This window comes from Marmota flaviventris, chromosome 4 (genome assembly GCF_047511675.1).
Source record: "Marmota flaviventris isolate mMarFla1 chromosome 4, mMarFla1.hap1, whole genome shotgun sequence".
NCBI lineage: Eukaryota > Metazoa > Chordata > Mammalia > Rodentia > Sciuridae > Marmota > Marmota flaviventris.
This window is the reverse complement of record NC_092501.1, coordinates 8719845-8735606: the sequence shown is the minus strand read 5'-3', so window position 1 is coordinate 8735606 and position 15762 is coordinate 8719845. Positions and strand designations below refer to the sequence as shown.

The following is a 15762-nucleotide window of genomic DNA, read 5'->3' as shown; positions in this document are numbered from 1 at the left end:
ACCACAAATGGGCTTTTCTGGAGTGAGTGGAGTGCCAGAGCCAATCCAGAGTCAGCAGATAGAAGGGCAGAGAAACCAAGGTGAACCCTGGAGGCGGGGACCTCAGTATAGGTCTGCTGCTTATGGATTCTCCAAAGTCCAGCTTCCTCATTGTATCCCTGAGGTGCATCAGTACTCTTGTAGTGTCACCTGGAGTTATTATAAAGGTGAACACACACATGAAAGTGCTTCACAAAATCACAAATCCTCATGCAAACTATTTGTAATGTTTTTCTGCATTTACCCCAAACCGACTGGCACATACCTCTGGCAAAATAGATAGTTAATGGATTTTTTTTTAAGCTAAAAGTTGTTGGCAGTCCCATGACTAATCAAACTCCAGTTGTCGGCTCCCAGGTTCTCTGTCTCTAACGCGGGTGTGAGGGGCGGAGCTCAACGGTGTCATGGAAGGACACCCCACTCCCAGAGGACAGCAGTCAGTGGGTCTTCATCTGCAGGGAACTGGCCAGAGCTGCGGCTGGTGGGCGGCTCTGGACGCTGCTCAGGACGCGTGGAGGTCTTCCACCAGGGGGCCTGGGGCACCGTGTGCGATGACCTGTGGGACCTGAATGAAGCCGAGGTCGTGTGCCGCCAGCTGGCGTGTGGGCAGGCCATGTCTGCCCTGGGGAAGGCCCACTTTGGCCCAGGCTCAGGAGACATCTTCCTGGACAACCTCCAATGTGCCGGGGTGGAGCGTCACCTGGGCCAGTGTGCCCACTCGGGCTGGCTGGAGCACAACTGCGGCCACCATGAAGATGCCAGTGTCATCTGCTCAGGTAACCTCTCTCTCTCAGATGGGCACTGCCAGCACCAGAGTGCTCCAAGACCACGCCACCTGCCAGCACTCAGAGGTAGTCAGGGAGAAAGACAGGATCCTCAAAACTCACCACATTTGATTTTTGCTCTTCCTCTTCCAACTTGGCTAATTATACAATGTTTTAACTACCAGGCTCCAGAATCAAACATTTTGATTTTCTCATTTGGTGGTGAGCATTAGCAAAGGAAAGTGTGCTTCGCTGAAAGCACACAGCATGTGCGCTGTGGGGATCCTTCCAGGGGCTTCTGTAAAAGAGCTCAATCAAAGAGGCCACAGGAGGCAGTGGAGCTGGGGAGGCCGAGCTGGCTCTCAGAGCTGGTGTGAACACCCAGACTGTATCTGGGTGGCCCTTAAACCCTCTGAGCCTCTGTTTCTTCATCTATAAAATTAGTTACTTTCGGGGGCTGGGGTTGTGGCTCAGCGGTAGAGCACTTGCCTGGTACGTGTGAGACCCTGGTTCGATCCTCAGCACCACATACAAAAATAAACAAGTAAATAAAAGTGTTGTGTCCAACTACAACTAAAAAAAATAAATATTAAAAAAAAATTAGTTGCTTTCTTGCAGGACTGCCAATAGGAACAGAGATGTCTTTGACAAAGCCCTGGCATAGCGGCTGGCAAAGAGGCTGCACATTTGACCCCTCTTCCTGCCATGTCCCCACTCAATTGTAACAGAGGAAATCTGTGTACTGAAGCAACCAATTTTAGTTTCTTTGTGACAATTTTTTTTTTTTTTTGAAAACCTTGTATTTACTCATTGGGAACCTTTAGTAGGAAGCAAATTAGTCACCTCTGGAGTGACTATTAATAGCCCTCTCTGCAATGGGACAAAATACAGCCATAATCCCTGATGTGACTTGAAAGAATCAGCAATCACAACTCGAATCAGTGCTCGCTCCATGGAGCGGCCCGTGTGAGCAGAAGCTCCACTGTATGCCCAGCCCACTCCCCGTGACTTTTAGCCTAAGGCACACATTTAAAAGCATTGTCCCATGTGTTGTTTATTCACCTGTTTGTGGCATCTAACTGTGTGGAGCACCCTCTAACTTAGTTATAGACTTGTGGGCTCCTGTTATCCCCAAATTTCAATGTTCTAGAAGATGATTATCTAATCTGAGGCGCCCCCAGAGACCCCAAAAGTGAAACTCATCTGCTACAAAAGCAACAGCTTGTCAGTTTATCCTAAATGTACCTTTCACACCTGGTCATTTTCCCATAGCACTAGCAAAGCCACACAGAAACTTACATTTGTCTATAGATGAATCTGTTTCTTCTAATACTATGTTATTTACTGGGTCTAACTTTCTCATGTTGCATTAATAAACAGGTAGAAGGATATAATTAAAGCTTCATCCTCAGTTATTGAAGTCAGGATTCCCCCAAAATGCTGATGTATTTATCTTTCCTCTCTACAGATGCTGCAGAATCTCTGTTGAACAGTCCAGGTGAGTTGTCTTCAGAGCTGCGGAAGTGAAGCCACCTCTTGGTCTTTCTACACGTGCTAGTCCCACTGGCTCCGAGGACCTTCCCCAGCTCTTCCCCTGACTGGCTCCTTCTCACTTTTTAGGAGGTGCCTCCCAGCCACCACCTCTCTGTCACTCTTCATAGCACCCCATTCTTTCCCTTGATGCCTGTCACAGGGTAGAATAGTGCATCGTGCTGCGGTCTGTGCTTCACTAGTGAATAGACTGTGGGATCCTTGAGAGCAGAAACCCTACCTCAGGTTTATGGCTGCACCACACCACCTTGCAGGGAAGACAGTCAGGAAATACTGTTGAAATGAAATGAAATTTAATAAAGACCTCACGGCCTGCAGCTCAGGAAACCATGAGACGTGTGAGGAACAAGGCCCCAGGCTTGAGACTAGGGGTGCCCCTCCCAGCCCATCTCTGGGCCTAGTGCTGCTGGACCCCAGGCAGAGCTTTGAGGGGACTCGCACACCACATTTCTGTCTGCAGGGGAATGGCCAGGGCTGCGGCTGGTGGGCGGCTCCGGACGGTGCTCAGGACGCGTGGAGATCCTCCACCAGGGGACCTGGGGCACTGTGTGTGATGACCTGTGGGACCTGAATGAAGCCAAGGTCGTGTGCCGTCAGCTGGAGTGTGGACAGGCCATTTCTGGCCCTGGCGGGGCCTACTTTGGCCCAGGCTCAGGAGACATCTTCTTGGACAACCTGCAGTGCTCTGGAGTGGAGCGCCACCTGGGCCAGTGCGCCCACTTGGGCTGGTCAGAGCACAACTGTGACCACCACGAGGATGCCAGTGTCATCTGCTCAGGTACACTCTCCCTCTCAAGAAAATGCTTCGGGTAGTGTGATTGAAGACGTTCTAAAGCTATCTTCCTGGATGGAATTTTCCATCCCTCCATCTGCCCATTCCTTGAGCACCACTTGAGGCCAGCACTGGGCTTGGACAATGCCCCTGTGTGGGTGGCTCCAGGGTCGCACAGAGGAGGTCTTAGGTGACAGTGGACAGCAGCCCCACCTGGGCAGTGCAGTGCAGGTTCCAGTGCCCTGCCCCCAAGACAGTGACCAAGTTAATCCAAGCCTGGCCGCCATGAGGCAGAGTTGACCCAGCTGCTGAGCCCCAGTCCTCCGGCCAAAGACCTTGCCACATGGGGGCTGAAGGTGCCCGGGGACCGCTCTAGTATTCGGGGCTCATATTCCTTGAAAGGCCGTGGTCCTTCCTCCTCCATCCACTAAGGACACCCTTGTCACCCCACCTCCTCCACACTGTGGACTCATTCAAGAGGGTGACCTATTACCTTTCTTTGTGCAGCAGATTCAGCAGACCTGCCTCCGCCCACACCTCCAGGTATGTCCATATTTTTTCCTGATTCAGGCAACTTTCCAATAATAATAATAACACCAATAATAATAAAAGCAGCAAATACTTAAGGGCCAGGCGTTGTTCTGAGCCCTTCACATACAGACAGACGCTCCTCCACTTACGATGCGGTTAGGTCCTGATAAACTCATTGCAAGTTGGAAAACATCCTAAGTCGAAGGAGGCACTTCCTAGCCTAACCTGCCCAAGCTTGGAGCTTAGCTACAGGGCTGAGCACTCCCCTGATGCCTGGTGGACTAGGAGTGCAGCTTGCTGCAGAGGGCGGTACCCACTGGTGACTGCTAGCCTGGGGAAAGATCAAAATTCACAGTCTGAAGCACAGTCTCTACTGAGTGAGTACTGTTTTCACACTTCTGGAAAGTCTAAAAACTGTAAGTTGAAACCTCATAATTCAGGGATTATCTGTAACTCATATCATGCTCCAAATAACCCCTTGAGGTAGGTACTTCAATTATTTACACTTTCAATATAAAAAATATAAACTGAGACATAGTAAATTAGCAAGGTTCACAGGGCAGGCCTGTGGGTAATCAGTGCCCTTGACCACCCATCTTAGTCTCCATACCATGCATTGGCCCTGGATACACAAAAACCAGGCAAAACTAGAGCCAAGATAGGGGATGTTTTGATCAGATTATTGCTAATCAGCAAAGCACTCCTGCAAAAAGGAACTATATGTTATTTTACAGATGAGAAATGTGAGACACAGAAAGGTTGAGTAACTTTCTCAAGATCACTCAGCAAGTTAATGGTAGAACCACATTTTGACACTGACCAATCTGACCCTAATGTTGAAGCTCTTGGGGATCGTGTGACTTTTTCCTGCTTGCACAGCTCTTATGACTTAATGATTGAATGATATCCATCTGTGATAAAACCAGAAATTAGAAAACAGCAGACCAACGCACGCTCAGTGAATTCCGATGTGACACTGGTGTTTCCTTTCATTGTGACAACACTTCCAAGCACCTGTTCAACACAGGTGTGGTGCAAGGGTTTCCAGATAAATTACTTTATTTATTCTTAAAATAAAAGGATTAGGGAGATCCCAAAGCCTGCCCAACATAACTTGATTGAAAAGAGGCAGCACTGGGTGTTTGTAGGCCGTCCCTTGCCCTTCGATGCACCTGGATGCACCTGGATGCACCCACCCAGCTGCAGAGAAGCCACAAGCCCTGGGAGAAGCTTCTCTCCTGCGTCTGCCTGGAGGGGCCCTGGATGTGCTCTGGGTGTTCTGGGGGAAGGCCAGCCCTACGTGGGGGGCTGTGAGTGAGAAGGAGGGCTGTCTAAAGCTCGAGGGCCACAGTTAGGGGCGAGAGCCCTGGGTATTCAAACTGTAGTTTTCTCAGTTCAGGTAAATTGCAGGGACAGTGGGGAAAGGAGAACAAGGCAAGTGAGAGGAGCCATCTGGTTGCCAGTTGCTGCCGGAAAGCTTAGAGGCTGAAGCAGCCACCATTTAGATACAGGTCATGGGTTTGTGGGCGGGGAATGTGGGCTGGGGTCAGTGGGGGATCCTGCTCCACTGGGCGTCAAGCAGGGTCACTCCATGGTGTTCTCTGGTGGCTGACTCCCATGCTTGGTGTGCCTGGATGTGGGCTGCTGGAAGGATGGGCTCCTGTCCACGTGGTCTCAGGGGCTCCTAACAGGGTCCCTCCTGCAGGGCAGTCAGAGGTCTTAAAAGTTGGTGTCATGCTGGGTCCAGTAGCACAGTGCTTGTAATCCCAGCAGCTCAGGAGGCTGAGGCAGGAGGATCTCGAGTTCAAAGCCAGCCTCAGCAACTTAGTGAGGCCTTGAGCAACTCAGAGACCCCATCTCTTAAAAAAAAAAAAAAAAAGTATACACACACACACACACACACGGGCTGGAAATGTGGCTCAGTAGTTAAGCACTCCTAGATTCAATCCCCAGTGCCAAAAACAAAAAGATGGTGTAGGGCCACAGGAGCAAGCCAGTGTTCTGAGACAGGAAATAGAAGCCGCCAGTCCCTTAAAGGCACATCACCACCCCTTCTGCCATGATCTGTGGGTCAAAGCAGTCCCAGAGCCCAGGCAGTTCGAGGGAGGGAAACTAGACCCCATCTCTTGACAGGAAGCATGTGACCTGACCAAGAAAGTGGGACTTGCTCTCGCCGGCCACAGGCCCCTGAGGACATTCACTTGCACCACCAACTCTTCTTGATTTACACTAAAGTCCTTGACATTTCCAGGAAAAGCCTTTCTGCTTCTCTAACTTGTAGATGAGAATAAACATTTTCCCCCAGATGTCATTATTTTCTCCTCTTTTTCTCTTCCAGGTCCTTCTGTACCTTCTCAGGATCACATAGCAGGTAATCACTTCTTGTAAGTGGAAATGATTCCCTGTCAAGAGACCCTCAGAGCAGACTGGAGGCTGCTGCTCAGGATGTAGCTCAAAGAGACACTGGCAAGGGGGCCAGCTTCTCTGCTGCAACTCTAAAAGCTGAACTTTTAAAAATTCCTTTTGTTCTTTTTAGATATATATGACAATAGAATGTATTTTGACATGTTTATGCATATATGGAGTACAGCTTATTCTAATTAGGCTCTCATTCTTTTGGTTGAACATGACGTGGAGTTACACCAGTCTTGTATTCATATATGAACATAGGAAAGTTATATCTGACTCATTCTACTATCTTTTCTATTCCCATCACTCCCTTCCCTTCATTCCCCTTTGTCTAATCCAAAGAACTTGTATTCCTCCCTCCACCTCTTATTGTGTGTTAGCATAAGCATATCAGAGACAACATTCACCCTTTGGTTTTGGGGGATTGAATTATTTCACTTAGCATGATAGTCTCGGGTTCCATCCATTTACCAGCAAATGTCATAATTTCATTCTTTTTTATGGCTGAGAAATATTTCATTGTGTATATACACCACATTTTCTTTATCAATTCATCTGTTGAAGGGCACCTAGGTTGGTTCCATAGCTTAACTATTATGAATTGAGCTGCTACAAACATTGATGTGGCTGTGTCCCTGTGGAATGCCGATTTTAAGTTCTTTGGGTATAGACTGAGGAGTGGGACAGCTGGGTCAAATGGTGGTTCCCTTCCAAGTTTTCTGAGGAACCCCCTTAATACTTTCCAGAGTGATTGCACCAATTTGCAGTCCCACCAGCAATGTATGAGTATTCTTGATAATTGCCATTCTGACTGGAGGGAAATAGAATTGCAGTGTGGTTTTAATTTGCATTTCTCCACTTGCTAGAGATGTTGAACATTTTCTTATATATTTGCTGACCATTTGTATTTCTTCTTCTATGAAGTGATTGTTCAGTTCCTTTGCCCATTTATCAATCAGGTTATTTCATTTTTCAGGGTTAAGTTTTTTGAGTTCTTTATATATCCTGGAGATTAATGCTCTATCTGTGGTGCAAATGGTAAAGATTTTCTCCCATTCTGTGGGCTCTCTCTTTACATTCTTGATTGTCTCCTTTGCTGTGAAAAAGCTTTTTAGTTTGATATCATCCCATTTGATTCTTGATTTTACTTCTTGCACTTTAGGAATCTTATTGAGGAAGTTGGTTCCTAAGCCAACATGATGAAGATTTGGACCTACATTTTCTTCTAGTAGGGGCAAACCCCTCTGGTCTAAACCTAGGTCCTTGATCCACTTTGAGTTGGATTTTGTGCAGGATGAGAGATAGAGGTTCAATTTCATTCTGCTACATATAGATTCCCAGTATTCCCAGCATTATTTGATGAAAAGGCTATATTTTCTAAAATGTATGTTTATGATGCCTTTGTCTAGGAGACAAATGTACTTGTGTGTGTTTGTCTCTGTGTCTTCTGTCTTTTTCATTGGTCTTCATGTCTGTCTTGGTGTCAATACCATGTGGTTCTGTTACGATAGCTCTGTAGTATATTTAAGGTCAGGTATTGTGATGCCTGCTGCTTCACTTTTCTCACTAAGGATTGCTTTGGCTATTCTGGACCTCTTATTTTTCCAAATGAATTTCATGACTGCTTTTTCTATTTATATGAAGAACATCACTGGAATTTTAATACGAGTTGCATTACATCTGTACCTAAATGCTGAACTTTTAATGATAGGAGCAGGTCAGAGTAGGCAGGAGGCTGACGAGAGATGTGAGAATGTGGCTCCTGAGCCCATCAGGCCCGGGCTCAGCCTGCCTTCTTTGGGAACAGTCCTGTAGAGAGGAGGCAGCAGCCCACCATCCCCTGCCACATGTGTGGAGAAAGTACAGGGAGTTCCGTTCTCAGGGGCTTCAGTGTCAGGCTGACCTGGCTCTGTCATTGTGACCTACAGATGTGATTAGTGATAAAACTCTAGGACAACCAGGAGCGCTACCACTTCCCAACATCCATCTCAGGAAGGACGAGCAATCTGCAGGACTGTGATAGGACTGCAAATTGGCCAGAGGAGCAGAAAGAAGAAAACTTAAGCAACTTTACAATATGTAGGGACAAGGTCAATAAAGCTGGTTGTGTTTTCAAGCTTCCTCCAAGATCATTTGATATTCTAAGTCTCTGCTTCCTTACGTGTCATGCTGCTTTAAATGTACCCATGTGTGTACACTGTTATCTTGTTTACCCTTATAAGTCAAAAAAACTACAAGTTCCAGTGTGAGTACAACTGAATTAAAGGAAACACAATCTACCAGGGAAAAGTTATGAAAAAGTACTTCGAGGGAGTCCCAGTCACAGCCTCCCCAAGCAGTGCTCCATGTCCCTTTCCCTTCATCTCGGACTCATCAGACCCCAGAGTTGTTCTAGTGCCTCTTGCTCCCCAGACCCCCCAGTCTCTCCCCTACATGGGTGCACAACCTCTTTGTCTCTCCTTCCCAACCTCTCAGTCAGTAGATCTGCTCGGCCTCTCTCCCAGCATGCAAAACCCCAGGGAAGGAGGCAGTAGGCAGAGAGGACAAAGGTAACACTTCTCTATCAGGTGGTAATGAGGAGGGAAAGACAAGGAACTTTCATGAATGGTTAACACTTTTGACCCATCAGAATCATATTGAATGCACTCTCCTTCCTAAGAGAAATGAAGGCTAAAGACAGCTCAGATGGCTCTGTGTCCAGCCAGACAAGGCCACTGGACTCCACTGGATCACTGGGTGACACCATCCTGACATCTTTTCTTTCCTGTTGTTTCAGGAGGAAGTAACTCTTGTGGAGGGGTCATTTCTAGTCTCTCTGGCTCATTTTCTAGTCCACGATATCCAGAAAACTACCCAACAGACATCCAATGTGTTTGGGAAATTCATGTGGATAAAAAATTCCGCATAGAGCTCACAATTCCAAGTTTGAAGTAAGAAAACTTTTAAATATTCACATAACAATATCAGTTGTAAAATTATGATGAAGATATCTCTTTTAGTGGGAAACAGTTAAGGGTGGACCCAGAAGAACACAAAACTCTACCATCTTTCCAAGTCAAATTTGGCTTACATTCATAATGTTATGCACTGAGTCACTTCTAGCTTAAAAAACTCAGTAAGTAGCTTATTAACCCACTTTGCTCATTTACCAGGTATGAAACACCTGTAAAAAATTAAAATGAGTACCTTATGGTAACTTTGAAATAATTATCATGTTTTATGGGTCTAATCCTTTGAGAAAAATAATAGGTGAATGATTAGAGGTACATATCCACCTCCCATATGCATATGAAAATATTTATGAGGGATACAAAGTCTATATTATGATTTTTTAACCCATTTTAATGTGTCTTTATCAATCTCATTGAAATATTTACAGAATTGTAAGCTTGAGACTTTGTTGGTGAACATATTCACTTGACCTTCCCTGGATAGTTCCTCTTTTGATTTTTTTTCCCCTAAAATTATCACAAAATACTCAACACATTTTCCCTTGTAATTCACTGAGTGCCAATAGTTTTCTTCTTAAAATTTATTTTTTAAATTTAAATTTTAAACAAACAGTAGGAGACTTTCCTTATGCACACATTGGCCCACTACTCCAGCCCAGGGACGTGTATCTTCTGAGTGTTCCACAAAGTGAAAGGAGACAGAAAAGACATGGTCTCATCCTGACATGAAGAGAGCAGGTGTAGTCCTTAGTCACTGCCATATTTTTGTCTCAGTGACATAATAGCTGACTTTTTAAAGGATGACTGTGTGCCCACACTGTCCTGTACACCTTTATGCTTTGGGGGTTAATACAGCTCCCAAATAGATGTCGTTGTCATTCCTGTTAGAGGTGAGGAAACTGACTCCCAGGGGACAATACATTTCCCAAGGCCAACCCACACAGGTCTGTCAGACACGGAACTCAGCTCTTCACTGATCGGTGATCCCTCAAGCAGAGTCTGCACAGGACCTTTCTTGTACATGACACCTGCGACGCACACGCTGACGAGGCTGTGGATCCCTGATAACCCAGCCTCGGCCAGGCTCTGAACTGTTGATCAGTCATGACTACACCAAGCCATGGATGCAGACGGTCCAACAAAACAAACAAAATAATAAAGTCCTAAGCCACGTTATCTTTGTTGGCTGAAGCCACAGGGACGTAATTACCCCACAGTGAAGGGGAAGCCTGAATGTCCACCTCCCCGGCCTATCATGATGTGGGCTGTGTATTTCCTCAGCATCACTCTTCATCATATCCCCCATAAATAAATGGCCATAGTGCAAATACCCTTCTATATGCTGCTATTGCTTTCATTTTAAAATCAAGTTTTTTCCTCCTAAGAATTTGGATGTTATGGAAGATACTGTGAATCGTAGAGGTAGGGAGATCTGGTTGTGACACCCATTACATGCTGATCATCAGGTGATCTGACTGTTGATTTAGCTGCAGTAATATTACAGTAATAACAAATATTGTTTTTATTTGTTAATGTCTTATGCAGGTTGGGACTGGCCAAAACAATTAAGATTTTAAAACTTCTGTCATAAATATGTTGCACACATTCCTCAGGGAAAGAAAATGGAGTTCTGAGAAAGCATCTGAAAAAATTAATCAATATTTCTATGTTAGTGTGAAACTTAAGCTCTGATCCACATATTCGAGCTCTATATTGTCACACTTGGAGCATTAACATCTAGGAAGCTTCTAACCTGCCACTACCTTCCACTTCTCTTCCCGCAGGCTGGAAGATATCCTCGGCTGTCCCTATGACTCGGTGGAGATCTTCGATGGCCCCAGGATTGCCTCGCTCTCCATGGGGAAGTTCTGTGCCCCAGCAGCTGTGCTATTTTTCTCCTCCTCAGACATCATGACGGTGGTGTTCCGCAGCGATTCGATGATAACCAACACCGGCTTTCACGCTCTGTTCAATGCGATTGCACAGGGTGAAAGGGAGTCAGGTGGGAAGCCTTTTGATGTAGCTTTTGATGTTGTGAATAACTGAGCAGTTTCTCACTTGAGAGGCTCCCCTATGACAGAGGTTTGGGATTCTGTTTTCAAAGATCCTCACTCTTCGCTCCATCCGCCCTGCTCAGTACCTGCTAGATTTTCCCACAGAGGGCCACGTGGCAAGCTACAGTAAAGTAGTGATGTGTACCCAGAGTGTAAATGGCCAGGCAGCAACCATCCTGGGGACAGCTGTAAGCTATGCAGTGTCTTCCGGCTGAATCTGCTATTGTCAGCACCTCGGGAACTGTCCAGAGTGCTGAAACATGGGAGCCTTAGAGGTGGCGCTTTTCTCTACCACCTGTCCATTTCATACTTCCACACGTGGTGCCTGGTTCTCCCAAGGAGAGGCTTAGGACCACTGTTATCCATGGCCCTATAGGCAGCCATTCCAGCATTAGCCCAATTTTCAATCTGAAAGCACGCTGCCTTCCAGTTAGGGACTTCGGTGCTCAGAGAGTCCAGGGGGAGTCTTGGTAATTCTTTCAGGCCTTCAGAAAGCCAAGTAGTAAGTCCCCAGCTGCAGTTTGAGTTTGTGTGATTTTTGTGAAGGGAATTTCTCTTATCTGACCTTCAAAGGCGTGTTTGAGACCCTGCCCTGGGGTAAGGAACCCCCAGCATTTGCAATCAAGACCACTCTTTGACTCATGACCACAATTCACTCATTAAATAATAGCCAGGCAGGTTCTTCATGCTCAAGGCTTGTTGGAAGTGTGTGGCACAGAACAGAACCGGCTCCCTGCCCTGTGTTCCAGTGTGGGTGCCAGAAAGAGGAGAGGCTCAAGACAAGAGAAGCAAGTAAATAGACAGGAGGAGTTGGGGATAGGGATGACAAAAGGTGCAGATAAGGGCTGGGAAGAAAGGGCAGGTGGCCTAGTAGAGAGTGCCTGAGGGAAGGGGTACCCCTGAGGAGGTGACATGTGAGGAATGATAGGCAGAGAGAGCAGCAGATGCAAAGGCCTCCAGGGGAGAGCTGGACATATTGGAGCAGAGTGGAGGAGCCTTATTGTGGGCACAGTAAGAAGAGGCTGTCCTTAGGGTAGCGCCAGGATGGCAGCGCCAACTGGCCATCGCCCTTTGACCCAGAAATTGCCATTGCCATTTGATTCAATGAAGTCACAGCCAGACTAAACCTATACTTATCCAAGTCACACCAAAGAAGAGCAGCTGGGAATCTGCTTCCCCAGTAGCTAGGCATTTTGATACAGAGAACCACATGGAAAGATCTGCTGTGACCATGTTGCCGGGGCTGAGCTGTGTCCTTCATGTGGACATCCTGGTTGATTTATCCCTGCAGCCCTCTGAGGTAGGTGCTGCTGGAGCTCCCATGTTACAGATGAGGAAACCGAAGCTCAGAGAGACAAAACAATTTGTCAAAGTTACGCAACTAGAGAGCAGTAGAACTGGGATTCAAACCCGATTTCTGTCTCACTCTAAGCCCTTCTGCCTATTATGGAACCAAGACAGCTTTAAGGTTTGGCTCTTGTGTTGTCGGCCTTGGCCATGGCATGGGAGTTAGAAGCCACTTCCTACATTAAACTTTCAAAATTCAAAAATAAAATCCTCCTCTGTTTAGAAGATGGACCAGTGCTGCGGCTGGTGGGCGGCTCCGGAAGGTGCTCAGGACGCGTGGAAGTCCTCCACCAGGGGTCCTGGGGCACCGTGTGTGATGACCTGTGGGACCTGAAGGAAGCTGAGGTTGTGTGCAGACAGCTGGAGTGCGGACAGGCCATTGCTGCTCCTGGAAAGGCCCACTTTGGCCCAGGCTCTGGAGACATCCTCCTGGACAACATCCAGTGTTCAGGAAGTGAGAGCCACCTTGGCCAATGCCCCAGCTCTGGCTGGTCAGACCACAACTGTGGCCATCATGAGGATGCTGGTGTTGTCTGCTCAGGTACCCTCCCCTCTCACAGTGGGTTCTTTTTATGAGGGGTCTTAGTGATAGATGGAGACCATGCATAAATAGAGTAGGGCCAGGGAATCTTAGGACAGTGGCCATCAGATGAACATCCCTTCAGCCAGGTAGCCAGAGATTGCTGAGGGGCTCACTGTTCTGAGGATAAGCACACCAGACCAGTCAACTGGCTGGTCCTCTTCTCTGCACATTTCCTAGGTGTCTTTCCTAAGAAAGCCGCATCCTTGTGCTTACTTAGGTAACATGTGGCCTGCCTGCTTCAGACCTGCCCACCCTAGAAAGCCATTTCTTTGTCTTCATAGAATTTAAGTTAGATCACTAAATTTGCTTATTTTCCATACATGCAGGTGCTGGGAACTGGGCTACAGATGTGACTCCTACACCCAGAGGTAGGTCCAACACTGGGAATTTCCATCTCTGCAAAATTAAAGAGGAATCTGACCGGTGTCCTGACCAAGACCCTGGTGAACAGTGACCAGATCACTGAATTCCAATTATAGTTGCACACTGCCACCATCCAAGGAGCTTCTGAAATTCCCTGTGTTCTGACTGTACCCAGGACCAGTCAAATCCAGAACCTCTGGGGTGACTCCCACTCATCACTAATACTTAAATCTCCCCATGTGATGCAATGTGCGGCTCAGGTTGAGAGCCAGTAGCTCAGACGAGGGACTAAGAGTCACGTTTCCCAAATGGAATTACTTTCAAAACTCGCCCTGTCTAGTGGCAGAGCAAGGAGGCACCAGAGGAGAGAGAAGAAGAATGGTTCAATCACTGTGACTGAGGAGAGGGTCAACCTGGAGAGGAGAGAAGGTAGAAAGGTTTGCATCTCAGGGACGTGGGTTAGAAAATGAAAGCGTGCAGAGAAACAAGCAGAAACAAAGGTGCATTCAATGGCAAACTCTGTTCCCGCTGCTCAGTAACAGACCTCTGGTAAATAAACCATTTGGGCAGGTGCAGTGGTTCATACCTGTGATCCTAACTTGGGAGGTTGAGGCAAGAGGATCACAAGTTCAAAGTCAGGCTCAGCAACTTACTAAGACCCTGTCTCAAAATAAAAAATAAAAAGGACTGGGGATATAGCTCAGTGGTAGGGCATCCCTGAATTCAATATCCAGCACCAAAGAGAGAGGGGGGGGAGAGAGAGAGAGAGAAGGAAACAAACCATCTGGGGGCTCTGCCTTGGATTCCTTGGCTTATCCAACACAACAGAGTAGAACTTCTCATAACCTACTCAAAGTCACGAGCTGCAATGACCTTCTGCCAAACTCACAATTCCATCTAGACTCAGCTCACGTGTGGCCCTGCCTCTTCCCTCTGCTTCTAAGACAGGTTCTCAGCTGCCTTCTTCCCTGACCCCAGCTCTCAGGGCCTGGCCTAGGTCCTCTCTGTCTCTGCCATTGACTGTTGCCACTGGGGGCTGGGCACTGGATGGTGCCAGGATTGAGGGTGCATCCTATGGTGTTTCAGGGCCCCCAGGATGGCTGGAAGCTGTCCCTACCCGGCTGACAGCACCATGGCACATCTGTGGAAACTTAGTGGAGGTCTCTTACCCACTTCGATCCAGGGCCTGTGTGCACCGCAGGACAGACATCACCATCCCTTGAGGGCTCCACATTCACTGTGGATGGAGCAGTGGTCCTGTGGAAAGAGGAGAGTGATCTCTCCATCCCTGACTGAGGCCCCACATTTTCATTTCACAATGGGACCCACAATTTTATAGCAGCCCTGGAGGGAAGACAGAGCATACAGGATCCCTTCTCAGGGTCTTACGAGTAGCTGAGCCCCTTTGATTCCTCCTGGCTTTCCTCTCCTTCCCTGGTGAGGAATCTGTTGTAGCCTGGGTCAGGGAGGAGGAGGCCTGGACAGGAGAAGGGAGGGTGGGGCTTTCAGTGCTTCCGCTGATTCTGCACCTGAGTCCTCCTGGAGCCCAGGGTTTCAAACCTCAGGGGCCTTTCTTTCTTCCCTGTACTCCAAGATCCCTTTTTATGAAGCATTGAGGCCTCGCTGACTGGAGAAGAGAATGGGCCATGGGAAAAAAGAAACTGGGGGTGGGGGGTGGGAACGGGACCATTTGTGCGTAAATAGTGTCCATCTGTGAGCATTGATCCAGCAAACCACTTACTGATAGAGCGTGAGACCTCTATCTAGGCACAAAAATAGAATACTTTCGCCATTTAATTTGCTGAGAGAAATACTGTGTATCAGGCATTTAACAAAAGAAAATTGCTTCTGAGACGCTGAAGGTTGGAACAAAAATCATTCTGTTGATCCCCAAACCTGTCCTGGGCAAAGGACAAAGGACAGGAAAGTGGACAGCATCCCTCACTTCACTGCTCTGCCCCTTGCAGCAGAGCTGGCTGCAGAGCAAGATGACAGGGTAAAGGAATTCTCAACCCTCTGCCTGAGTGCTTCAGACTCCCTCCCACCAAGCCTTCCTGTAAACTCAGGCAGGTGGCACATCCCAAAGGACATGCTTTCAAAAATCCCTTGCCCTCAGCCAGCCTTGTGGGGAGAGGACCGAGAATACGGGATATTGAATGTTGAAATACGTGCTACATAGAAATCAAAGCCAACAGGATGCATGAAAGGAGAAAGAAGGGACCTTAAACAGCCCTGAAGCCCACCTTCCTTCACAGGACCCTCCAGCCTACCCCTCCCGCCCCTGGCTCTAGGATTCTGGTTTTTCTCCTCTTGGATTCTGGCACTTGATTGATTTTTACAGACACAGTGGCATGGTCAACAAGCCCAGTGATGTTACTGTGGGTCATTCACAGTGACC

The 15762-nt window shown here is 47.4% G+C and overlaps 1 protein-coding gene across 1 annotated transcript in view; it reads left to right on the top strand.

Annotated features, from left to right (window-relative positions):
* Positions 1–15762, top strand: part of LOC114088538 (scavenger receptor cysteine-rich domain-containing protein DMBT1) — a 93672-nt gene that overhangs the window by 41722 nt on the left and 36188 nt on the right. Inside the window, exons 16-22 of the mRNA XM_071611696.1 lie at positions 498–815; positions 2272–2301; positions 2815–3132; positions 8843–8996; positions 10802–11019; positions 12642–12959; positions 15332–15360. Coding sequence (XP_071467797.1) covers positions 498–815; positions 2272–2301; positions 2815–3132; positions 8843–8996; positions 10802–11019; positions 12642–12959; positions 15332–15360 — 1385 coding nt within the window. The remainder of the gene's footprint in view (positions 1–497; positions 816–2271; positions 2302–2814; positions 3133–8842; positions 8997–10801; positions 11020–12641; positions 12960–15331; positions 15361–15762) is intronic.